Source organism: Canis lupus, chromosome 24 (assembly GCF_011100685.1).
Source record: "Canis lupus familiaris isolate Mischka breed German Shepherd chromosome 24, alternate assembly UU_Cfam_GSD_1.0, whole genome shotgun sequence".
Lineage (NCBI taxonomy): Eukaryota > Metazoa > Chordata > Mammalia > Carnivora > Canidae > Canis > Canis lupus.
Window position 1 is genome coordinate 25,913,184 of NC_049245.1, and position 25,783 is coordinate 25,938,966.

Below are 25,783 nucleotides of genomic sequence, written 5' to 3' on the forward strand. Positions count from 1 at the left end.
GGTCTATCCATACTACATAAGAGGTAAGATAAGAGGTAATCCACCCCCCCCCCCCAAATAACCAGGAAGCTTTTCAAATGCAAAGAGAAAGGTCTCTAAGATATGCTGTTAACTGAAAAAGGCAAAGTGAAGAACAGTGCGTGAAGTATCATTCACCTACTGACCTCCTTCAAAGGTTTTCTTTCAGTGTCAAAACCAGAATAAAGGGCATCCCTGGGTGGCTCAGTGGTTTGGCGCCTGCCTTCGGCCCAGGGCGTGATCCTGGAGTCCCAGATCGAGTCCCACATCGGGCTCCCTGCGTGGAGCCTGCTTCTCCCTCTGCCTGTGTCTCTGCCTCTCTCTGTCTCTGTATCTCTCATGAATAAATAAATGAAATCTTAAAAAAAAAAAAAAAAAAACCAACACACAAGATAAAGTGCAAGAAATTTCATTTTCCAAAAGGCCAGAGGGGACAAATTATACCCAGATCTTCTGAAGGGATAAGGCTGTATCTTTGCCAAAACATTCATCCTAAAGTTGAAGGCAGATCTATGTTTTGTATGACCTGACACTTACATAATTTGAGGGGACCGTCCCTAAGAAAAATAATGTAAAATATACAAAAATTTGAACAATGTGAATATTGCTTTTAAAATGAGAAAAAAGATTATAGCAAATTACAAAGTTTTTAAAAACTAACAAATATCACAAGCATCACAAAATCCAGAAAAATAACATTTTTTTTAACTGCCTAAAACATCTCTGTGAGTCTTTTTTTCCTACTTTTGGGGCCATATTCTCTGATGGCCCTTCATATGAGAAAGGTTTTATAATATCTTTTTATATAGAGAAAATAAAGATGACTAAGTCTTTCTTTTAACATGTACATTTATAACTATAAATGTTGCATTATCCAGTATACTCCTGGCAGAAGAAATCTTTCACTTTTTTTTTTTTTTGAAATCTTTCACTTTTAATAAGTGTTGGTAAGAACGGAGTCTTTTGCTTCTATTTTTACAGTCTTTATGATTGGAAGAATTTTCCGTAGACCAGTTTCTGACTCCAGGTGTTTCAAATTTTGTTTATCATCCTTATGCACTTCTAGTGCAGATGCTGTAGGACACCTGTCTATGGTGATACTACTCTGTTCTTGCAGCCTTTCCTATACCAAAGTGTATCCATACCACTAGTGTAAGTGACTGCAAACCAAACAAAGAGATAAAAACTAAACTAAGTATAATCTAACCCAACCTTTAGCCAGATCCAAAAAATGTCCAGGACCAACACGAGGTCACCTAACAGGAAAACAGTGAGGAGAGAAGTCATAGTGGAATAAGACAGTGGTCTTAACTGATTACAATAAAAATGTCTTAATTTTACATTTTATAGAAATATATGACCCCTTCCAGGGGCCTTGGAAGAGACAAGAGTGAGGGTCCTTAAAACACAAGTCATTAGCTTCACGTCGGAGGATCTGTCTCCATTACAGAAATTCAAAGGTTTTCCTTCTCTGGCCGAAATTTGTCTTTTCAACCTCCAAAGTAGTAGTCTTGGGGATGCCTAGGTGGCTCAGTGGTAGAGCGTCTGTCTTTGGCTCAGGGCGTGATCCCAAGGTCCCAGGATTGAGTCCCGCATCGGGCTCCCTGCATGGAGCCTGCTTCTCCCTCTGCCTCTGTCTCTGCCTCTGTCTCTGTGTCTCTCATGAATAAGTAAATAAAACCTTTAAAAAAAAGATATTCCCTCCTTGAGACATACCATGAACACAGTATAAGAACTTACCGCCTTGAAGAAAAAAAAAAAAAAAGAACTTACCGCCTTGGAAAAAGTGACATCACACATCCAAGAAGACAGGAAAGATGATAAGAAATGGTGTGCCATTCAGAAAAAAAGTTATTGGGATTCTTAGCGTCATAGTAGAAACCAAAATCAAGTCCAGATGTAATAAAGGGTTAAATGTTAAAAAGTAGGCCTTGGGATCCCTGGGTGGCGCAGCGGTTTGGCGCCTGCCTTTGGCCCAGGGCACGATCCTGGAGACCCGGGATCGAATCCCACATCGGGCTCCCGGTGCATGGAGCCTGCTTCTCCCTCTGCCTGTGTCTCTGCCTCTCTCTCTCTCACTGTGTGCCTATCATAAATAAAAAAAAAAAAAAAAAAATTAAAAAAAAAAAAAAAAAGTAGTCCTTGAAGGAACAAAGTCAAAAAGTGGAGGTGAATATCCGTTGATTGCTTGTACTCTTTCCTAGCCCAACAGCAATGGACAACATCACAGAGACTGACATTTGACCAAGTAAAAAGTTTAAACATAAACAAACAAAACAGGAGCCTGGCTGGCTCAGTTGGAAGAGCATGGGACTCTTGATCTCATGGTCGTGAGTTTGAGCTTCATATGGGGCATAGGGTTTACTTTTTTAAAAAAATGCTCAATGTCACTGGGCATGAGGGAAACATAAATCAAAACCATGATGAGATACCACCTCATACCAGTCAGAATGGCTAAAATTAACGAGACAGGAAACAACAAATGTTGGCGAGGATGCAGAGAAAGGGTAACCCTCTTGCACTGCTGGTGGGTACGCAAGCTGGTATAGCCACTCTGGAAAATAGTATGGAGGTTTTTCAAGAAGTTAAAAACAGAGCTACCCTATGACCCAGCAATTACACTACCAGGTATTTACCCCAAAGATACAAATGTAGTGAAACAACGAGACACCTGCCCCCAATGTTCACAGCAATGTCCACAATAGCCAAATCATGGAAAAAGCCCAGCTGTCCATTGACAGATGAATGGATAAAGAAGATGTGGTATACATATACAATGGAATATTACTCAGCCATCAAAAAACACAAAATCTTACCATTTGCAAAGACATGGATGGAATTAGAGGGTATTATATAAATGAAACAAGCCAATCAGAGAAAGACGATGCTCATATGACTTCATTCATATGTGGAATTTAAGAAACAAAACAGAGGAGCATAGGGGAGAGAGGGGAAGATAAAATAAGATCAAATCACAGAGGAAGACAAACCATAAGGGATTCTTAACTCTAGGGAACAAATTGAGGGTTGCTGGAGGGGAGGTGGGTAGGGGGCTAGGGTAACTGGGTGATGGGCATTAAGGAAGATACGTGATGTAATGAGCACTGGGTATTATATAAGACTGATGAATCACTGATCTCTATTTCTGAAATTAATAATATACTATATGTTAGCTAATTGGATTTAAATAAAATAAAATTTTAAAAATAAATAAATAAAATAAAAAATAAACAAAACCAACCTAGCTTAGAAAAATGTAAGGCAGACAATAACCTTGGGGAAAAACCTACCTGCAACAAACATAATAAACAAGGGTTAAGCATCCTACTGAAAAGAGTTTGCAAGTCAAAAAGAAGCTCAAGACTTCAAAAGAGGGGCATCTGGGACGCCTGGGTGGCTCAGTGGTTGAGTGTCTGCCTTTGGCTCAGGGCATGATCCCCCCCACATCGGGCTCCCTGCATGGAGCCTGCTTCTCCTTCTGCCTACGTCTCTGCCTCTCTCTCTGTGTCTCATGAATAAATAAATATAGTCTTTTAAAAAGGGGGGGTGGGGCACCTGAGTAGCTCAGTGATTGAGCAACTGCCTTTGGCTCAGGTCATGATCCCAGGGTCCTGGGATCTAGTCCCACATCAGGCTCCCCACAGGGAGTCTGCTTCTCCCTCTGCCTGTGATTCTGCCTCTCCCTAAGTCTCTCATGAATGAATGAATGAATGAATGGTTTTAAAAAAGACTTCAAAAGATGTGCAGATAATTCACAGGTGGCAAAAGTACAATAATTACAAAATGTTAAGATATTCAATCTCACTAATAATAAAAAATGCAGATTAAAAGAACCAAAGGCTATTCTTCAGCCATCAAAGAAAAAAAGGTTCACACCAAATTGCTAACACCTCCTGTGGCTCAGGACTTGGCTGAGCGAGGACTCAAACACTACAAACACTGTCATGGAGAGTGCTTCAGGTTTATGCCCTAAAAATATCCATTCTTACTCTTTGTCCCAGTAATTCCACTTCAGAGAATCTATTTCAGGAAATTCTCAAAACTGCAAAGATATTTATGTAGAAAATGTAAATTGCAGCCCTGTCGAAATGGGGTGGTAGGGAATGTAAATAAGAGAGAGGAGAGAAAACACCTCTCAGGATGTGTGTATGTATTTGCATGCATTTATGTGAAAGTGGAAAAAGGTGAGAAAGGATACATACCTGTTAGTCCTGGAAGGTGGGAATGAGGGGGGCATTATTCACTTTGTCTCTATATGCCTCTGCATTGATTAACTTGCCCTAATTAACAGTGTATTGCTTTTGGAATTATAAAACATACCCCAGGAGGGGCGCCTGGGTGGAACAGTGTGTTAAGTGTCCAACCCCTGGTTTTGGCTCAGGTCATGATCTCCAGGTTGTGAGATCAATCCCTACATCAATCCCCTCATGGGGTTCTGCACTCAGCTGGGAGTCTGCCTAAGATTCTCTCTCCTGAGGCACCTGGGTGGTTCAGTTGGTTAAGTGCTTCTGGCTGGGCAGCCCCGGTGGTGCAGCAGTTTGGCGCCACCTGCAGCCGGAGGTGTGATCCTGGAGACCCAGGATCGAGTCCCACATCGGGCTCCCTGCATGGAGCCTGCTTCTCCCTCTGCCTGTGTCTCTGCCTCTCTCTCTGTGTCTATGAATAAATAAATAAAATCTTTAAAAAAAAAAAAAGTGCTTCTGGCTTAGGTCATGATCCCAGGGTCCTGGGATCAAGCCTCACATTGGGCTCCCTGCTCAGTAGAAAGTCTGCTTCCACTTCTCCTTCTCCCTTGTAATGCCCTCCTCCACCACCACCATTTGTGCTCTCTCTCTAGCTCTGCTTTCAAATAACTAAATCTTATAAAGGGGGGGGAATTCTCTCTCCCTCTACCCCTCCCCCCCCACCTCCACATACTAGCTCGCTCTCTCAAATTAACTGATTTTTTAAAAAATACCATACTCAGAAAAAATAAAAAATAAAAAAATACCATACTCCAGGAGAAGAAAATATCCACTATAAAAAAGACAAAACTATGCCAAATGGATCTTATCCCCATCTATCCTATCACACTGACCCTAATTAAAAAAAAAAAAAGAAGAAGAAGAAGAAGAAAAATACAGTCACTAAGTCTCTCAGGCCCCACAATAGCCAACACTGACTAACTTCTATGGCCATGATTGGAGGTGCCATACCCAGTGCCTCGCAAGTAGAAGAGGAGACTACCAGAAAACCAAAAGAAATCTTAATTCTCAAATTAATACTCGCTACTTAATCTTTGTCTAGAAGCCTGAGGGCATCAAGAGAAGAGACTGTGGTAACCCTATGTGCAGGTCACTGCCGCATCTCTGCCACACCAATAGCCCTGAGTTAAAATGCTACAATTTGGGCCCATGTGAAATATCCCTTTGATGCAAACTGCAAAGGAAGAAAATCAGATAATGAAGTATAGCTAGAACAAAGATTAGCCTGGCTAGTTAAGAAAGTCTTACAGATATATACAACTTCCAGATAATACTCCACAGCGCTTAAACAAGAAAAGATAAAAATTTAAAAAGCTGTGGGCAAACAAGCATTTATATATCTCTACACGCAGCACACATAGATACATACACATGTATACATATACATACATATTTTTAAAATCATTTAAGCCAGGGTGTCTGGGTGGTTCAGCCAGTTAAGCATCTACTTTCCGCACAGGTCTTAGTCCCAGGGTCCTGGGAGCAAGCCTCACATCGAGCTCCCCATTCAGTGGGGAGTCTGCTCCTCCTTCTCCCTCTGCCTCTGCCCCGCTTGTGTGTGATCTCTCTCTTTTTAAAAATATTTTTAAAAATATTTAAGTCTATATGGTAGAATGCCAAAGAAGGAAGAGAACTTTAGAATTATTGTGTCCAACCCTCCCACTTCTCAGAAGAAGAAGAAACTGGAACGCAGATTGTCAAATGCCACACAGTCACTAGAGACAAACCTAAGACACTCTGATAACAATATCTGCTCTTCTAGATGCACTGAACGTAATTCATAAAGGGTTTTCATAGCCATTATTTTCTTTGACCTTCACCAAAGCCAGATGTTTCCACAGATGAGAAAATGAAGGCTCAAAGGGTTTGGATGATTTGCCTACATTACCTGGCTAGTAGCTCCAAATCCCAGATCCCATACCCCTTCCCCTCAGCCACCAGCTGGCACTGTTGCCCAAACCCTTCCTGACAGCCCAGGCAGTGGGTTCTCCAGTTTCAAGCACACAGACTGTCAAGCATTAAGCATTCAAAAATAAGAGTGAATACCTCACATGGAGAAAGCTAAGCATATCGTGGATGATCAACAAAATACGACAAATCTTTTAAAAAGGAAGATGTTGATAAGCCGAAATCCACATTATATGAGAATGCTGGACCTCATGTAGGACAGCCACAAATTACCTAGACCTCAGAGACAGGTCTCCATCAGTTTGGCCTCAATTACCCAGGGCTGCCCCACCTGATCACCCTACCTCCAATCACTTCCTATCTCTCTCCTTAGCGGGTCTCAGGAATCCGCAAGGCTCCCTACAGCCCGCAATGCCAAATCCAAACTCCATGCCCTGGCCCTCAAGGTCCTATCAGCTGACTGTTTCCTGAATTACTCACTGACCCTGGCCTTTTCTGGACTCTTCCTTTCCACCCCACAGAACCCCATTTCCTTTATGCTTTGGCGCCTCGTGGCTCCAGGTGAAAACTGGTCCCTTACCCCACTTCCATCAACTCCAGGTAAAAAGGGCAGAGGCTTTTTTTTTTCTTTCAATGAAAGTGGACTTACACAACATCCGCTTGAACCTATGTGACAACCAAGTTGACTAGAAACAGGCACAATGAACAGGCAGCTCCACTGGCAGAGGCCTCTAGTTTGGGTTTTCCAATACAGAAGCAGGAGTTATCCAGGCTCTTTTCTAGCCTGAGGAGTCTTGAGTTCCTGGGGCTCTTCCTAAAATGGCCCATTGGAGGCAACCACACGAGCCTAGGGGCTGACACACCTACCTGTCCTTCCCATCCGGACCCCACCCCCAGATCTGTCCCTGGAGTCAGGACCCCAGCTTCATTATCAGGGACCCAGTTTTCCATATGTGAAAAGGGGAGAAAAGGGTAGCAAACCTGAAGAGAGAAATGACGTAAGATAACTTCCCAACTACAAAGGTTCTCCCATAAAAGTAACCAAGGAAAACCAAAACCCCTTCTTGCCGGGACACTGCAAACTGTCGTAACACAAACACCTTAGCCATTCCCTAGGTTAATGTGCACAGACCTACCCCATTACAGCATCCTGCTTGCTGTACGGAGGTCCCAGAGTTCCTGTAAGAAGTCAGCTCCTGGTGAGGGAGCATATAGTTGTCTGCAGTCTTCCACCGGAATGAACAGTGCTGCAAAGAACAATCTTGTATAAGCATTTATCATTGTTCTGTGATTATTTCTAATGATAGATTCCTGGAAGTGGACTTACTGACGGAGAGGATGCACACATTTTAAATTCTGATACTTATGAACTGAAAAACTTTTATGTGGTAATCTCATACTTGACTGGTACTTATGCTTTACCTGGGGCATCCGTTTACAAAGTGCAATCCTGACACACTAACAGCCTCCTTTACATCCCAGCCTTTCCCCTCCCCCCACCCCAGGAAGTCTGGGGAGGGGCTCCTGAAGCTGCTTTGTTATCCAGCTCCCAGGTGGCCCAGCTGCGGAGGAAGGAGCTGCTGCCTTCTATTTGCCCCCGGGGCACCTGACCTAGCCCAAGCCTTGGGAAGCCCTGACCCAGGGAACTAGCGGAGTTTGCAGGGAGGTGTCTGGGCTCTAGCCCAGGTCCCCAGTGGCTTCCCCTATTGGTGTCTCACACATTCTCTCCCCCAAACGGGCAGAGTCCAGCTCTCATGCCCTGGACCACAATACCTACCACTGAGTGTTGAGGACAGAGTCGTACCTCCAGGCTCACCTGGATGCACTATTTCCCCTTCCAGCCCCCCACCCCAAAGTCCCTGCCCCACACATGTCTTTGAGCCTGGTGATCAGGGCCCAGCAGTTTTACCTTTACCTAAGATTCCCCAAGCCTTCCTTCTCTCAGAAGACAGAGCACCACCTCCCCCAAGAAATTGTTTGGGGCCGCCACACTGGGCCTCAGTCACCCTATCTGTGAAATGGTGGGCGTTGGGCAGTGACACTGATATTTTGGGTTCTGCTGTGAGGAGGGTAGTGTGGCCAACTAGGTTCTAAGTGGCTGCAGGGAAGTCTGGCGCCCAGGTGCACCTTGGCGGTCATTTAATCAGCTTTCTGATGGGCCTGTTCGGAAAAAAACTCAATTTTTATTTTCAGATTTCTCCACTGCTCAAGTGCAGTTAGGACCGACAGCCGTTTCAAGGCCGCTCAAGGGTCCTAGATATCTGGGACCAGATGAGGAACCTGAGGCCCAGGAAAGGCCTTGCCCTGTTTTAGGCTGTGTGCTGCTCCGCTCTGGGGAACAACAAAGACTGGTGGGAAAGCTGAGGCGGGCTGGTCAACAGGGACTTCACACTGTGGTACAGAGCAGAGAGCAGGCAAGAGAGTGTTGGCAGGGCTGGCGAAGACCAAAGGAAACATCCTGGGAGCTGGGTGCGGTGAGCAGAGGAAAAAAAAACAAAACAAACGCCAGCGAGGGGCGCTGGGCCCTTCTAGTCAGGAGGTCTGCCCCGGTGAGGTGAGGGCTGGGCTCCACGATCCTGGTGTGACAAGAATCAAGTCTAGGGCCTCCGGAGCTCATGGTCAACCGGGAGCGGGTGTGTAACGGCACCGACCCTGGGCCCACGGGCCGGGTGGGATGTACACACCAAGGGCCCTTCTCCGCGTAGCTGGGGCTGACCGCTCCTCCAGCGCTGTTTTACCTCAGGCCGCCTCCTGTGTTCTACACGCAGGAGTGCGGGCTTCGGGCTTCTGTCCGAGCAGCCTTCTGCCCGACTCTAGCGGCCGTTGAGGGCAGAGGAGTCGTCGCCGTCAGAGCCCGGTCCTCAGCAGCTCGGGCGAATCCCCGGGCTGACCGGGCCTCAGTTTCCTCTTGGTGCGAAGGGAACCGTCGCACCGCCGGCGGGAGATGGGGCGCGGGGAGCGGCCCCACAAACGTCAGTTTCTGCGGGACATCTCCCCTCTGGAACGGCCCCCGCCGCCGGCGCGGGGCACACAGTAGGCGCTCCGGAAACGCTCTCGGAGAGGAGCAACGGGCCACTTCCTGCCCCCGAGCGGATTCTCCCGAGCCGAGGTTCCCACCGCTCCTCTTCGGAGGCCATGTGGCATTCCTGAGGGTGGGGGTGGGCGCAGGAAGAAGGTGCCCGCCCGGCCCCGCCCCCTCCGGGCGCGGGGGGCGGGACGAAGCCCCCGGCCGCCGTCGGCCCGCCCCGCGGGGGGTGGGCGTAGCTCGCCGCGCTCCGCACAAAGTTTGTTTTCTCCCTCCGGACGGGTGGGGGAGGGCGAGGAAGGCGCCGGGGGGAGGAGAGGGGATCTGACGTCAGGCCGCGAGGTGCTTTCCAGCCGCGAGCTGTCAGGCCGAGTGTCAGGCCCGGCAGGTACGCGGCGCGCTCCCCCGGCGCCCCCCGCCCCCTGCCAGGACGCCCGGGGCCGAGCCAGGGACCGCGTGGACGGAAAGGCCGCCCGGAGAAGTCAGTGCGGGCCGCAGGAGGCGGACAGAGGCGGGTGGGGGGCGCGCGGACAACTTGGAAAGTTTCTCTTTCTCGGCCAGGCGGGGGAGGGGGCGTCGTCCTGGCGCGTGCGGCTGTGGGTGTGTGAGCTCGGGTGTTTGTGAGCGGCGGCGGCTGGGGGCGGGCGGGGGCCGGTGGGGGCACTGTCCCACGGCCCCCCCCCGTCGGGAGCTCCCTCGGGGCCCTCCTGGGGGGCCCGGCTCCCTACGATCCCGGCCCTCGAGAGGGCCGCCCCAGCCCCGGCCGGGGTGAGCGCGCGGGGGGCGGGTTTGTTTGGTTTAAAAAGTGCACGTTGCTAACCGCCGGCAGCCTCTGCCCCCCCCGCGGCGGCCGAGCCGAGGAGGGGGCCGCCAAGAGTGACAGCTGCGGGCGGGGGCAGAGGGAAGGGCCCGGGGCTGGGGGGCTGGGGAGCCCGCGCGAGTTCCCCTTTCCTTTGGAACAAAGGAAAGTCTGTCTCGGAGGCATCTGTCACTCCCAGGCGGGCCGAGGAAGGGGGCGCGTGGGGCCGGCGACCCGAAGAAAGTTTGTGCGCGCCGGGACCCTCGCGCAGGCCGAGCGTGAGCCGAGCCTCCCGCGGGGGAAGCGCGCAGCCTCGGGGGCAGGGGGCGGCCAACATGGAGTCTGGGCGCAGTGCTGGGGGGGGCGGTGCGGAGGTGGGAGCCCAGCCCCCTCCCCTCCCCCTCCGGGCCGAGTTCGGAGCACAAAGCCGAGCGCGCAGGCTCGGCCAGCCCCGCGCCCCGAAGAGTCAGCCAGCGCGGAGCGGCGGGGGAAGGGGGTGGGAACCAAACTTTTTCCTGCCCCGGGACGGACACGTGAGTTTTCTTTCTTCCAGGGCCCCCGCCCCGCCCGCACTGAGGGCCGGCGGGGTGGCGGGGGCGCCGAGCCGGGCGCCGGGTGGGGGGCTGAGGGGTGCAGGCGCCCCGAGCGCAGGCCGATTCCCCGCCGCCCCGGGAGCCATGTGCTCCGACTAGGTCTGGGCCGCGGGGGAGGCTGCGCGCTTTGTGTGAACTGCTGGGAATGCGGCGTGAGTGCGCGGCCCGGGGGAGTGTCGGGATGAGCTGGGGGAGTTGTCAGAAAGTTCGTGCGGGAGCGGCTGCAGGTCGGCGTCGAGGAGAGTGTAGGAGGGTGCACCGGGTGCCCTGTCGTGAGGGTGCTGCCAGGCCAGTTGGGGTAAGAATTGATCGCTGGTGTGATGACGTTTGGAGTTTCCCCAGTCTGAGATCGTGGGTGGGCGGGCCGGTCCGAGTTTGTGGGTAGGCCCAGGTCCAGAAACTGGGCTAGTTTCGTGGGTACCAGTTGTTCGTGCTCGATGTGGGATCTGTAACTGTATGTGTGCTGTATTTGTCAGTGAAAAGCATGGTGATTCCAGGAGCTAAGCGGTGGGGTTGGTGCCTGTTACCTGAACACTGTTACAGAGTTGCTTGGTGGTGAGGGCGTTTGTGTGTCTGCCTGTCTGGGTCTGTCCATCTCTCTGTGAGTAGGGGGTATGTATGTGGGAAACCTACCGGATTGTAAGTGCGGGACCCCATGGCAAAGAGTGGTCTGTTGTAGGCTGAGGAGTCCTCTCCATGGGCCACCCCTGGAACCCTGCAGACTGGGACTTGGCTGGCAGCCAGGGTGGAATTTATACAGATAACCCTGAGTAAACTGCTCATAGGCTGCCAGGGCCGCATCCCTGAGCCCAGATCCAACTGCCCTAGCCAGCTAAACCCCAGAAACCTGACCTCAGAAAGCAGCCTGTTGTTGGTGTTCTTTGAGGAGTGGCACCTCTAACCAATGTCTGTCTCACCTCCAGGTGGCCTGGCTGGGAGGGGTAGACCCTTCCCTCGAAAGCCTGGCCTAGCCAGCCCAGATATCTGGGCTCAGGCCCAAGTCGAGGAAACAAAACCTGGGAGATGCCAGAGTCTTTTGGCCCAGCCTACTGGGTAGCTGTTAAAAGGCTGAGGAGGGAGGAGCCTTCAGATTCTGGCATTAGCTTGCCCTGGAACTTTTGGTTTTAAAATGTAAATCTCTTTTGCATGTGTGAACCAGAAGTTTTGTCAGGGGGGTGAGCAACTGAGTTGGGCTGTCTAGGAAAACCCCTTCCTTCGTTTGACAGGTCAAGAGAGGGCTCAAGCCTAGAGAGAGCACAGTTGCCAAGGTCACACAGCCAAGATGGGAGAACCAGAGTCCAGCCTTGCTTATTTGTCTGGATTTTTGAGGAATTGATTCATGGACCAGACCAGGGGCTAGATGACAAAAGAGAATGTCTGAGACAACCAATAGGGATGAATGCAGTACAGTAGATGCAGTAAATGTTACTCAGATTGCTGTGGGACCATGGTGATTAATAGATTTTCCAGACTGGGCTGGCAAGATGGTATAGAGAGTTTCAAGGGAGTTGGTTGGTGGTGGTGGCAAACCTTGGTCCAAACCTGTTTCCATACTGTATCCTGGAGGTGAAATTTTCTTTTCATAGCAGCTTTATTGAGATGTAACTCCCATACCATACAACTTACCCATTTAAAGCAAACAAGTGGTTTTAGTATATTCACAACTATGTAACCACCACACAGTCAATTTCAGAACATTTTTATTACCTCAAAAAGAAACTCCATGCCCTTTAGCTGTCATCCTTGTGTTCCCCTTCAGCCCATTCTAAATATTTTATTAAAATGGAATCACGTTTTTTGCAACTTACTTTTTTCACTTAGCATATTTTCAAAGTTCACCCACGCAGTAACATGGACATGGATCAGGACTTAGCTCCTTTTTATGACCAAATAATATTCCACCATATGGACAGACTACATTTTGTTTATCCATTCCTACACTGATGAACGCTTGGGTTGTTTCCACCTTTTGGCTGTTATGAATAATGTTGCTATAAATATTTGTGTTCAAGGTTTTGTGTGAATACAGGTTTTCATTTCTCTTTGGTAGATGCCTAGGAGTGAAATTTTTGGGTTACATGGTAGCTGTTTAAGTTAGGCAGCTTCCTTTCTGGGCCTTGATTTTCTCATCTATAAAGTGATAATAGTAGTATAGTATCTCTCTTACAAGGACTTTGTGAGGATCCAATGAGATAGTAAGTGTGAAGTGCTCAGTACAGAGCATGACAAACAGACCTAGGTGGTAGTTTTAATTCTTTCTAGTCTGATACTGCTTATTAATGAGCTGCCATTTATTTTAGTAGTCCTCTAGTCCTCTACTGACCCCATAAAATGAAGGCATCTCAGACTCCTCCCTTCTAGGTTGCCCAGGCTAAGGTATAGCCTGAGACTCTGATGTGCTATTCCTCCATTTCGGTGTCCCAGGCTCTAATAATAATGATGTGTTTGGAGACAAAGAAAGAGGGAGAGGCAATGCATGTTAATAATGTCCCTTCCCCTTTGTCATTTGTTCCAGGCTTGCCCAAGGTCCAGCCTAGCCCCTAGACACCATGTCAGACAGTGATCTGGGTGAGGATGAAGGCCTCCTCTCCCTGGCAGGCAAGAGGAAACGCAGAGGAAACCTGCCCAAAGAATCAGTGAAGATCCTCCGGGACTGGCTGTACTTGCACCGCTACAACGCCTACCCCTCAGAACAGGAGAAGCTGAGCCTTTCTGGACAGACCAACCTGTCAGTGCTGCAGGTAAGGACAAGGTAGCAGGAGACCTGGGTTCTAGTCCTATCTAAGCCCTGTCACTGACACACTGTGTGGCCACATGAAAACACCCACTCTCCCTGCTGCAAGGGAAGACAATGACATGAGGTCATTGCAGTCAGGTTTTGGAGAGTTCTGAGGAGGCAAGGCATCATTATTAATTAATGTCTTGTTGTCATTAACAACAGAGGCCATGGGAAGGTGAGAAGGCATTGAATGTTTGGAATTCATCCCCCAGCCCCAAAAAATGAGTTGGAAAAAAAAATGAGTTGGGATCATGGCCAAGGAAAGGGCAGACAAAATTCAGAGATTCTGGATTCAAAAAAACCCGGTTCTGGGCAGCCCGGGTGGCTCAGCTGTTTAGCGCCACCTTCAGCCCAGGGCGTGATCCTGGAGACCCAGGATCGAATCCCACATCAGGCTCCCTGAATGGAGCCTGCTTCTCCCTCTGCCTGTGTCTCTGCCTCTCTCTCTGTGTGTCTCTCATTAATAAATAAATAAATAAATAAATAAATAAATAAATAAATAAATAAATAAATAAATAATCAATCTAAAAAACAAACAAACCCAGTTCTGCCACATAGGAGCTATGGACCACATCTCGATTTCTCCATCTGGAAAGTGGGGGTTAGAATCCTCCCCTGCCTTACTGAATTGTTGTAAGGAGTAGATTGAGAATTGGATGTAAGAATGCTTTGGGGGCGCCTGGCTGGCTCAGTCAGTGGAGCACATGATTTGAGGTTGTGAATTCGCGTCCTACACTGGGTACAGAGATTACTTGAAAAGTCTTTTTTTAAAAAGAAAAAGAAAAAGAGGGCAGCCCAGTGGCTCAGTGGTTTAACGCCACCTTCAGTTCAGGGTGTGATCCTGGAGACCCAGGATTGAGTCCCACATCAGGCTCCACACAGGGAGCCTCCACACATTCTTCCTCTGCCTGTGTCTCTCTCTCTCTCTCTCTCTGTCTTTCTGTCTCTCATGAATAAATAAATAAAATCTTAAAAAAAGAAGAAAAGAAAAAAGAAAGAAAAAGAAAAGATGGAGCACCTGGGTGGCTCAGTTCATTGAGCATCTGACTCTTTTTTTTTTTTTTTAAGATTTATTTATTTATTTATGATAGACATAGAAAGAGAGAGAGGCAGAGACAAAGGAAGAGGGAGAGGCAGGCTCCATGCCGGGAGCCCGATGGCGGGACTCTATCCCGGGACTCCAGGATCGCGCCCTGGGCCAAAGGCAGGCGCCAAACCGCTGAGCCACCCAGGGATCCCCCGAGCATCTGACTCTTTTTTTTTTTTTTTTTTTTTTAATTTTATTTACTTATGATAGTCATACAGAGAGAGAGAGAGGCAGAGACATAGGCAGAGGGAGAAGCAGGCTCTATGCACCGGGAGCCCAATGTGGGATTTGATCCCAGGTCTCGAGGATCGTGCCCTGGGCCAAAGGCAGGCACCAAACCGCTGCGCCACCCAGGGATCCCCCGAGCATCTGACTCTTGATCCTAGCTCAGGTCATGTCAAGATCCTGGGATCAAGCCCTGCATAGGAGGCTCCAAAAAGAAAATATTTGTAAACCATGCACAGGAGCATACCTGAAGATGTTACCTACTCTTTGTCCGAGCTCAAGGTATTATCTCCTTTGAACTGTCCTGACTACTGACCAATAGGTGTTTTTGTTCTGTTTTCATGGTGTTGAGGCAGGACACCCTGGGCTACCACTGACTTGCCTCCAATTTGGCTCTCATCTCCCTGGAAGACACAGAGCAGGCCTCTAGCCTAGTGAAGGCCCACCCCCTGCCCCATGAGCTCCTAGTGCTCCTTTCATGAGCCAGCTAAGCCTCACCCCAAGCCCCTCTACCACCCATTCCAGCTCTTGTCTTTTCCTAGCCTTTAATAGATTTCCTTACTTCAATCTATGGTGCTAATTCTCCTTCTTCTCTTACACCACTCAGAACCTCCCATGTCTTCCCAGCTCCCATCCCTCCTCCATGATGCCTCACACTGAGTATTCAGCCCTCAGAACTCTTGTCACCTGAATTTATACTTGTTGGGCAGTGGTTATTGGGAGTCTGTCTGTGAGAATGGCTCTAGAGTTACAGAAACTGACTCAGATCCCATCTTCTCCACAAGAGGAAGCTTGGACATTGGCCAGGTCCACTGCCTCTCCCTGAGCCTCATGTTTCCTTATCTGAAAAAGGGAGATGATTGTAGTACTTTCATAGCATATAAAGAGGAAGGATGGAGAAGAAGGATTCAAGGTTCACTGAGAAGTGAGCACAGAGTGGGTGTCTTTCCTCATGTCATACCATTTCTCCTAGATCACAGATCTTGGACTGACTGTGCGTTCTAGCAGTGCCTAGCATCTCGGTGTACCACCAAGCATTCCCAAGTAGAATCGAGGTCCCAGAGAGGAACCAGACACATCCCTACCCTCGAGGTGTCTAGTCTAGAATGGGAAAGCAGGGAAGACCTAGCCAGGTGTTTGCAGAAAGTGTTCGCTGCTGGAACAGAAGACAGCAGAGACCCAGGCAAGGCTTCTAAGCCAGCCTGGAGCCTCAGAAGGCCTTCCAGAAGAGGTGGACTTGAATTCACAGAGTGTTGAACAACACAGGCCGAAGGCTGGAGCCTGAGAACTAGGGTCACCTAGATGGGCTCTTTGCTGGCCTTCTGCTTCCACCCTTTACCTTCAGTCCATTCTCTCCTCTCTTTTTCATTGGCTTTATTAAGCGGTTCATGAATTGGACAACATCCCATCTAATTCTGCTCTCGGTCCATTGTTTTTTTTTAAAGATTTTATTTATTTATTCATGAGGCAGAGACATAGGGAGAGGGAGAAGCAGGCTCCCTATGGGGAGCCCGATGTGGGCCTCAGTCCTAGGACCCTGGGATCAGGACCTGAGCCAAAGGCAGATGCTCAGCCACTGAACCATCCAGGCATCCCTAGGTCCATTCTCTTGAACACAAAAGTACAAATCTGATTGTGTCACACACTCCGTGGACCCTACTGTCCTCTGCATAGAGTCCAAACTCAGGAGCTCACCAGCCTCATCTCAGTTATTCCTGACCCTGAGACCCATGAACCTTTGGACCTCTGGTCCTCCAGGCCTTCTCCCTTGACATTTTCGTGACTTTTCTAAATCTGGCTGACTCCATTTAAGCATTTCCACATGAGAGCATTCTTTTATTGGGTTTGAGGCCACTATTGTGTGTTCCTGGGGCACCTCATACTTGTGCTGTCAAACCACTTGTCATACTGCATTGACATTGCGTTTTGTCAGGGACACTGTTTCTTACATCTGAGTAATGTACCAATTTCTTTTTAAGTTATTTTTCATGGACCCGCCTCCCCCCCAGCATGTTGACTTGAAATATTTTTATTATCATGTCACTTAGGCACATATAAACATAAAACCGAGTTAAAAAAAAAAACTTGTTTTTTGCTCTTATAAATTATAAAATAACCAGTTTTCCAAAGTAAATGTAAAACCAATGAGATTCCATCTAACTGCATCACTGTAAAATGGTGGATGGGGATGATGTTTTGCTGACAGCTGTGATATGTAGTATGACAAAGGCACTGAGTCTGGATTGCCAGAGGCCACTCTGCCCCTCCTCAAGGTCAGAATTTGAAACAGAGAGCTAAAACGTTATTGTAAGAACTGGTGGACCTCTAGGATGATACATCCCTAATTCCACTTAGAGAAATGTTGGTCTGGAGCAAGAATTTGTTGCTGGAGAGTTCTAAGGAAGGGCCACCTAGATCCTGGCATGCCCTGGTGGGAGAGTTTCCAGTGTTGGCCACCCTGCTCTAGAGTCATGCTGAGAGTTAAGGAGTAGTGAGGACCATGTGGCCCTGGGTGGAAACTATACTGTGAATCCGACATGGCCTCCAACCATGTATCTCTGCTTGGAGGTCTCACAGACACCTCACATTTCTCCATTGGTAACAGATAACTTCTCCAGGTTGTCTCCTTCCCTTTCTAAGGAGTGCCTCATGATTGCCCTTTCTCAACTCATTTGATCTGTCACCAATTTTATGCATTCGCCCCTTAAATATTTCTAGAATGTAGCTTTCCTACCCTGGTCCAACCTATCATTGTCTTACCACTTGTTACTCCACTATATAAAACCCTTCAATGATTCCAGCCAACCTAATGACAATATTATCTGTCCCTGTCCGCACAGCCGGCCTCTCCCCTGCCCACCCCCCTATTCATGCCACACTAGTCAGTACTCCAGACCACTTTGTTCCCACCTCTGACCAGGGAGACCCTCAACCCTCAAAGGAACTGTGCGCTCCCACAGTACCAGGACTGGGTCAGCCTTTGGACAATGAACTATAACTGCTTTTTAGAAGACACTAAACTCCAAAGGCCAAAGCTTACTCACCACTGTATCCCAAATGTTTAGCACAATGCCTGGTACCTTGCAGGTGCTCAATAATTAACTGCTGAATTGATAGAAAATGAAGAAGTGTCGGAAATGTCAACAGGCAGGACCTCAAAAGTAAAGAAATGTAGTAGCTCATCAATGTGGAAAAATTGGCCTAAGTCCCTGGAGGCATCTTTTTTTCCTGTATTTAATTTTTAAAATTTCATTGTTTATTAAGAACATTTGCAGATATCCACAAAAGAGAATATTATAATACACTCCTGGAACCAATCACCTGGCTTTAACATGCATCAGCATTTTGCCAAGCTTGTTTTCCCTCTCCCTGGGGACCGCTCTTTTGATTGTCTTCTTTAACTGGCCCAAGAGCAATCTCATTAGCAAGTCAATGAGTCATTTAACTAACTGGTTTGCTGCTACTCGCCTGGGGCTAGGCAGTTGGGAGGGTAAGACCAAAAAAAAAAAAAGTCATTTGTGAAGGGTTTTCACATATCCCTGTGACACCCTCTGAGTCCACTTTATTGCTGTGATTTCTAACTGTTCTAAGAGGCTGGCTGCCTGTTGGGGAGGGAAGGTAAGCGTGGCAGGGAGGGTTTGGGCCCCATTTTTTCATTCTCATACTGATTGGGGGGTGTGCTCTATGCCAGGCCCAGAGCTGTGTGCTGAAAACACAGAGGTAGAACAGGCACTATCTCTGCCCCTGGGTAGCATCCTGTAGGGAGGGACAATTAAGTATTAAGACAATACTTAATGGACTAAGAATTCAATGTAATTAATTAATGTGGTGTCAGCTGAGTTCCCCATTCCTTCAAGTCCTTTAGGACTCCATTCAGATCAGTTTCCTGAGAAGCCTTTCCCAAAGTGGGAGAGGGGATGGAGGTGGGCGGGTTAAACCATTGGTTCCTAAGTCTGGGCAGCAGAACTCAGGGAGCTGGTTTAAAAACACATTCCTGGGCACCTGGGTGGCTCAGTCTTTGGCTTAGGTCATGATCTCTGGGTCCTGAGGTCCTATGATTGAGCCCCATGTCAGGCTCTCTGCTCAGCAAGGAGCCTGCTTCTCCCTCTGCCTGCTGCTCATCCTGCTTGTGTGCACTTGTGCTCGCGCTAATATATAAAATCTTTTTAAAAAATAAAAAAATAAAATGCACATTCCTGACCGCCTCCCCCCCCCCCATCTATAGAGCAGATGAGAGAGACCTTTTTTGTTGTTAAGTTTTATTTATAAATAAGTAATCACACCCAATGTCAGGCTCAAACTCACAACCCTGAGATCAAGAGTTGCACGCTCCACCAAATTGACCCAGCCAGGCGCCTCCGAGAGATAGCTTTTTTTTTTAAAGTCACCCTCAAGGTGATTCTTCTATAAACCGCTGCCTTTGAGAGCACCTGGGTATGGCTGGTCACAGCACAAGTAGCAGGTATAGTGATGTTTAGGAAAAGTCTTTCCATGCCTTCACTTCATTCCCTTCTTTTGCTTTTGTCTTTCAAAGCTGAAAAGACATTAAAATTAAAGCACATGTGTCGCCTTCTTCAAAGGCCCTCCTCTGATCCTCATGGCCTTCATCAGCTTCCTGGTGACCCTCCCACTCCCGTTTGCCACAGCGATTCATTCCTCCCACATTCTTCATCTCAGCCACTGATAAAAAGTACTGGCAGGACAGCACCCTTTCACACACGGCTGTTTTGTGGTAGAGACAGGCTTTTAGGCACCCAGCCTGTGTTGTGCCATATCAATCACAGAATTCACCTTGGCATTCTCCCTACCACCTCCCCAAAGACCTTGAGTGGGGGCAGATCACATGCTCTTTTCCTGACTTGGGCATGGGTCGGGCAGCTGGAAGGGGCTACAGAAAATCCTGATAGCCTGTTATCACAGCTGGCATTGGTGTACACTCAGGCCTCTGCCCTTGCCCGGCCCCCCTCAGCTGTGCATTTCTAGCGGATGAGAAGACAAAACAGATAGTAGGCTGCCAAGTTTTCTGTGGGCCAGGGTGAGCATGTGGGAGAGTATATGTGTGGGGTTGTGTTTTTCTGCTCTTTTCTTCCCAGAATTCTAAGCCAAAATGGGAGGCGCAACTAGGGGCTAGGTGCCCACACAGCTGCTAGGCTCCTCTCCCTAAGCCTGCTTTCTCAATGGAAACACTCATCTCTACTTCACTTGAGCCAGGTCACTGTGACCTAGCCATTTCCTCTGCATGCAGAGCTAAGGTGAGCAGGCACAGTATTCTCTGGTAGCACAGGTAGCTGATGAGGCAGCTGCAGGACGCAGGAATGAAGCATCTGAGTGAGCAGAAAAGGCTTTAGTATTTTCTCTTCACCTGGCAGTGGGGGTTGCCTGGAACAGAGCCCAGCCTTTGAACTGGTGACCTTGAGCAAGTTACTGAACCTCTCTGATCAGGGCCTCTGTTTATTCACCAATTCAAATAAAGTGATCATCACAATACCTGTCTCATAAGTTGTTGAAAATTAAATGAGTAATTAGATGGGAAATGTCCAGAACAGTACCTGGTATGTTTTGTGTTCAACTAGTATTTGCTTTTAGAATTAGGATCATGATTAATTCGATTATCCATTCCACCTGTTTGGTAAGACAAAACAAAGCAAAAAAAAAAACAAAACAAAAAAAAAAAAACAAAGCACAGTAAGAACAGCGGTAGGGGCCTTAAAGCCAGGAGACCTAGGTTTGGATCCCAGCACCACACTCAGAGCCTGTGTGACTTTGAGCACATTCTTTCATCTTTTAAGAGTTCAGTTCCCTCCTCTGTACTTTGGGGACACTGTTTACTACCTTTCAGGCTTGTATATAGATGAAACAATACAGGTGAGGTAGCTGGCATGGTACTTGGTATCAGAGGTACTGAGTCCCTTTTCTTTTAAGCACTCAGCTATTCAGCCCTACCTCTCTCTGGAGCTCCCCTGCAACTCTAGCCAGCATTCAGCTCAACCAGTATCTGCTGATGCCTGCTGTTGTGTATGTGTTCTGACTGGGAAGACCCTATAGATGAAAAGGAGTAAATGAGAACCCCAGGGCCAGCCTAGAATGGAGAGGAAGAGAAGCCACAAGAAGGCTCTGGCTCTGTCCTGACCAGGAGCTTTCCAGCTTGCTGAGCAAAGAGCCATGCCAACTCCAGGCACCAGTTCCTGTCACAGGTGGCTGTCCCTTTGGCTTAGTAGAGGCAGACAGTCCACAGGAAGATGGTATCCAGGGCTTGCTCCTGGGATGGGCCAAGAGAGGTGAAAAACAGGGGTAGAAACTGATACAGGATTCCTATGGAGAGCTGGGCCTTGAACCATTCAGCAAATGATAGAGGAACATTAGGAATTACCACAGCCCACACAGTTCCCAATATCCTGGCACCTAGGAGGTGAGGGGGAGAGGGTTCCTGTCTTTGCTGCCTACAGCAGCTAATGCATGCTCTGTATAAGTATCTGTTAATAAACAGTGGGTAGACAGTGCCAGGAGGGGGACCTATGTGTCCAATGGAGGCCAGCAGGCCACAGTTTGGGCCCTTTAGTGGTTTGCCATGGTGTTCTGGCCTAGTGGGATCAGCCCTGCCTGCTCAGCCAGTTCTATCCTCAGCCCACAAAGACTAGATTGGGTCTTCCTGTTACTGCCACCACCACTGCACCTTCCCTTCACAGGCTGAATCAGAGCTGTAATTTTCTATTCATTTGTAGGATTTCTTCTTTAACTCTCTCTTCCCAACATGAACCTGTGTGAAGGCTGGGATTATGTCTGTGTTGTTTTTGCTTTGTTTCTGGGGCCAGGAACATAGGTGCTTCGCAACTGGTTTTGACTGAGTGACCTGATCACAGCCTTTTATACGCATTCCAGATATGCAACTGGTTCATCAATGCCCGGCGGCGGCTTCTCCCAGACATGCTTCGGAAGGATGGCAAAGACCCCAATCAGTTCACCATCTCCCGCCGAGGGGGTAAGGCCTCAGATGTGGCCCTCCCCCGTGGTGGCAGCCCCTCGGTGCTGGCTGTGTCTGTACCAGCCCCCACCAATGTGCTCTCCTTATCCGTGTGCTCCATGCCACTCCACTCAGGCCAGGGGGAAAAGCCAGCAGCCCCTTTTCCACAAGGGGAGCTGGAGCCCCCTAAGTCCCTGGTGACCCCTGGCAACACACTCACCCTACTGACCAGGGCTGAAGCCGGAAGCCCCACAGGTGGACTCTTTAATACACCTCCGCCCACACCCCCGGAGCAGGACAAGGAGGACTTCAGTAGCTTCCAGCTGCTGGTGGAGGTGGCACTACAGAGGGCTGCTGAGATGGAGCTTCAGAAGCAGCAGGACCCATCGCCTCCCTTACTGCGCACTCCTATCCCCTTAGTCTCTGAAAACCCCAAGTAGGCATCTGCCAAAAGGGGTGCTCGAGGCTCGAGCCAGCTGTCCTGGGTTTCCGTTTTGGTTCCCTTTCATACAGAGGGTTTTCTTTGGGTCACTGCCAAACATCGGGGTCATCGCCTCTGTCCAGAGGTCCTCAGCGGGAAGATGCCAGTCAGTGTCACTGCACTGTGATGGGGACCTCTCTGCTAACTGCCATTTCTCCAGGCCTCAGTGATGAGATTGAGATTGGAGACAGGCATGGTGCTGCTGCTGCTGCTTCTCCAGAGGATCCCCAGGACACCTTTGTTCCAGCCTGCTTTCTGAGGCTGGGCACAGGAAACCTGCCACATTCAGACCTATGCCCCAGAGCTGGGCCTCTTTTTGTTAAGCCAAGTATGGACATTCCAAGTTCATAAGTGTGAACAAAAGAGAAGAGGAACCCAGCAGATGTAACAGAACTGACTCCAGTTCAATGTTTAGGTTTTCACTAAACTTTGTGTTTTTCCCTTTTTTGCTGGGGTTTGCATTAATGGGAGTAGTTAGCCCAGGTGTGGGGAGTGAGAGTGTTGTGTAATGGGAGTCTGATGAACTGGGAATTATGCACCACTGCAACTGGTGAGTGTTTTACAAGGGAGGAGCATTTTTATTTTGGGGACCAGCTGAATATCTGCAAAATTCCAAATGGCTGTTTTATTGTTGGTTTGATTTACAAAAAGAAAGAAAAGAAAAAAAAAAAAACTTTTGGGGCTTTGGCTTTTCTGCATCAGGCACAGAAGGGAATAAAGCCTTCTAAAGAATAAAGAAGAGGGTCCAACACAGAATCTGACCAAACCTTCTAAGCGAAAAGCAGAGAAGGATGATAAAACCAGAGGTGGTTTTTGGCTTGGTTTGTTTGTTTTGTTTTTTTAATTCTTGTTTTTACTCTGTTTGGGGGTATGGGGGAAGTAAGCTAGACCAAGGCAATGGGTTTGGGTGTTTTTTTTTTTTTTTCTCTTTAATGTTTTCCCCTCTTTATCCTTGAAAGCTTGGCCCTGCAGCCTGAGTTTTGAATTCCTTTAAGAACTTGGATTAGTGGGGCCAGAATATCAAAAGCTGCCAGTAGCTCCTACTTGGAGAGAAGTGAGCCACCTACTGGTCAGGAAGCCCTTGTAGCTGACTCAGATGGGCAGTTTTTCCCAGGACAGTGGCAAGAAGCAGGGAACGTGCCTCCAGCTGCACAAGAGCCATCCTCTATGGAGGCTGGGGCTGGAAATTGGTTATGAAGCCTGTCCACTGTGTCTTTGTGTTGCACCTTTCTTTAAATTGGAGTTGCGGAGGCCTCTGCCCTGAACTTCACAGTGAAACTGATAACCGTTGGTCTTACTCTTCTCCCTCCTCCCCATTTTTTAATTTGCTGTCTCACTGCTGACAGCAATACACCCATCTTTATATATCCTAAGAAACACTAATCCTAGGTTACTATTAGCCAAAATATTTTTGTTCTAAATAACATTGTTACTGGGCCAAAAGACCGGTCAGGAGCCCCCAGCCTATAGTTTCCTGAAGTTGTCAAGTCAGGCACAAGGGGGAGATTCCTGGAAGTTGACTGACTTTTGGGTGGGCCTAGCCAGGAGAAAGGCAGCAACGTGTGTTCTGTCCTTTCTGGGATGATCCCTGAAGGCTTCAGGGAGGCTACCTGACTTCTCAGTGGCTTGACCTACCCACTGCTGTGGGAATGGATATGAGCTATTTAAGGAGAGGGAGCTTCGCTCTTTGTGAGTGGGCAAGTTTCTTAGGCTCTCTCTTTTGCCACCCCACCCCATCCTTGCATGTCCCAGGGGGATCAGGGATCCTCACCCTCCTGAGGCCCAGCTGGGGAAGAAAGAACATAGCAGCTTCAAGATTACTTGAAGCTGTTTGCCCAGCCTGTTCCACCCCCACCCATGTGTGTGAGCCCAGGTCTGGTGTGACTGTTGGAAGATGCTTGTAGCAAGGGACCCTGGAAGTATACTGGGCTGGGGTGGGACTTCCTTTCCCGCAGTGCACTGAGCAGTAGAGGTGGTGAGGGGTGAGGAGCCATGCTGCTGAATTCTGGTTGGCATTCCCCCCTTGTGTAAGATGGGGAGGCTGGGGGTGGGGCAGCCTCCACTTGGTTTGGTTGTACAATAAACCCGGAGGAGAAGCACAGTTATCCCATTGAATTATTTGAGCAAAAAACTACTGTAAATAACTTTTGTTTTTGTCTTTCGTCAAATAAAGTTGTTTTTGGTTTTTGTTTTGTTTTTATTTATTCACGAGAGACACAGCGAGCGAGAGAGAGGCAGAGACACAGGCAGAGGGAGAAGCAGGCTCCACGCAGGGAGCCCAATGTGGGACTCGATACCAGGTCTCCAGGATCACGCCCTGGGCCGAGGGCAGGTGCCAAACCGCTGAGCCACCCAGGCATCCCTTGTTTTGTTTTTTAAAGCAGAAACAGATTGACCCACGGTGACCCTGGACCTCATCTGGAGGAGGGGCAATTTCTGAGTTCTTACAGGGCCTTATGCCTTCCCCCCTCTAGCAGCCACCTGTCAGTGTTGGGCATCCTGCATCCTTATTTCCTTGGCTTCAACCCTGGTCCATATCCCTTTAATCACCGTGGGCAGCGGGCATGTACCTCCCAAGCTGTACCAGTCTTCCCTGGGATAAACAATCAAGCTTTGGGATTGCTGAGTGGTGAGGGAACTTGGAGAGTTAGCAACTTTATCCTCCCCCTCAACCAGTGAGGAAACCGTAGGACTGTAGGATGAAGTATAAAGCCAGCACAAAGCAGCAGAGATGAAATGGATGCTTTAGTCATGTCTGAAACTGGTACCATCTCTAGACTTCCCCTATTAAGTAAGCTAGTAAATTTCCCTTTTTTGCTTAAGGTAGCTGTGAGTTACACTTACTTCGTAAGGAAATGACTATAGGTTTAACTACAGCCCAAACAGTGCAAAATCACGGCCTGTAGTAGTAAACAGACCTGCTATGTGCCTGGGCCCCTGCAGTGTTCATTATTATTTTAATTTTTATATATACACAAAAGAAGGGAAATGCCCTTCTTAAGCCGAGGGTTTATTAAATTACTTAGCCTGAACTATACAGCCAGTATTAAATGGAGCCGGGATATGAATTCAAGTCTGTCTTGCTTGAAGGTCACTCTGACATCTGCCTAGACCTTATTTGATCTAGTGATGGGCAGTTCACTGCCTCCTGGCGTTCAACTAACATGGCCTAAGCTGAGCATTAAAAATTTCTTCTGAATCAAACCAGCTTCTTCCTGATTCCAACAGACCTAGAGGGAGGACACTTCACTCTCCTTTAGAGATCTGGAGTCAGTCCCCGCCCCCCCCCTTCATGTTCCCCAGATTAAAGAGCCCCAGTTTGAAAGAGTTTAGCCATTCATCGGATGTCCTGCTTTTCCACTTCCCTCTGGCAGTATCCCTCAAACTGGACACCTGGCCCTAGATCTTGGAAGAATAGAAACAGGCTAGTAGGGTTCTTCAAAATAAGTTTAATAATCATTTTCATCTGGAAAATTAATATTACCCTAAAAGGGGAAGTGATTTGGATGGTTTGACTGCTTTAGCAGAGATGGCTTCCTGCAAATACTTTTCAAAGAACTGAAACCAAAAGCATCTTCAACGTCAAAACTCAAATTTATGAGCCCTTTAATAAGCAAGCACTTTAACGAAAGTTGACAGGGATAACATGACTAACCCCTCTCT

At 48.3% G+C, this 25,783-nt stretch overlaps 1 protein-coding gene and 2 long non-coding RNA genes across 12 annotated transcripts in view; 1 reads left to right on the forward strand and 2 right to left on the reverse strand.

Moving 5' to 3' along the window:
- LOC102152875 overlaps positions 1–9,383 on the reverse strand; it is an 85,657-nt gene extending 76,274 nt beyond the window's left edge. The window contains exons 1-2 of one of the 2 annotated variants that reach the window (XR_005377808.1): positions 8,909–9,381; positions 7,307–7,417 (exon numbers count right to left, since the gene is read on the reverse strand). This is a non-coding gene — a long non-coding RNA (uncharacterized LOC102152875). Of the gene's footprint in view, positions 1–7,306; positions 7,418–8,908 lie in introns of both variants that reach the window. The other variant, XR_005377809.1, reaches the window with a different exon arrangement.
- TGIF2 (TGFB induced factor homeobox 2) lies at positions 1–24,305 on the forward strand. 8 transcript variants are annotated; one of them, XM_038572209.1, is made up of 3 exons: positions 1–23; positions 13,103–13,328; positions 21,558–24,305. In XM_038572209.1, the coding sequence occupies exons 2-3, from the start codon at positions 13,137–13,139 to the stop codon at positions 22,077–22,079; spliced, it is 714 nt and encodes a 237-aa protein (XP_038428137.1). In that variant the 5' UTR covers positions 1–23; positions 13,103–13,136; the 3' UTR covers positions 22,080–24,305. The 8 variants fall into 8 exon arrangements, with proteins under 8 accessions (XP_038428137.1, XP_038428136.1, XP_038428135.1 ...); XM_038572208.1 differs by lacking the exon at positions 1–23 and adding an exon at positions 9,143–9,279; XM_038572207.1 differs by lacking the exon at positions 1–23 and adding an exon at positions 9,377–9,454.
- Positions 18,912–25,783, reverse strand: part of LOC106557683 — a 19,996-nt gene continuing 13,124 nt past the window's right edge. Inside the window, exons 3-4 of one of the 2 annotated variants that reach the window (XR_005377810.1) lie at positions 20,228–20,300; positions 18,912–19,212 (exon numbers count right to left, since the gene is read on the reverse strand). This is a non-coding gene — a long non-coding RNA (uncharacterized LOC106557683). The remainder of the gene's footprint in view (positions 19,213–20,227; positions 20,301–25,783) is intronic. The other variant, XR_005377811.1, reaches the window with a different exon arrangement.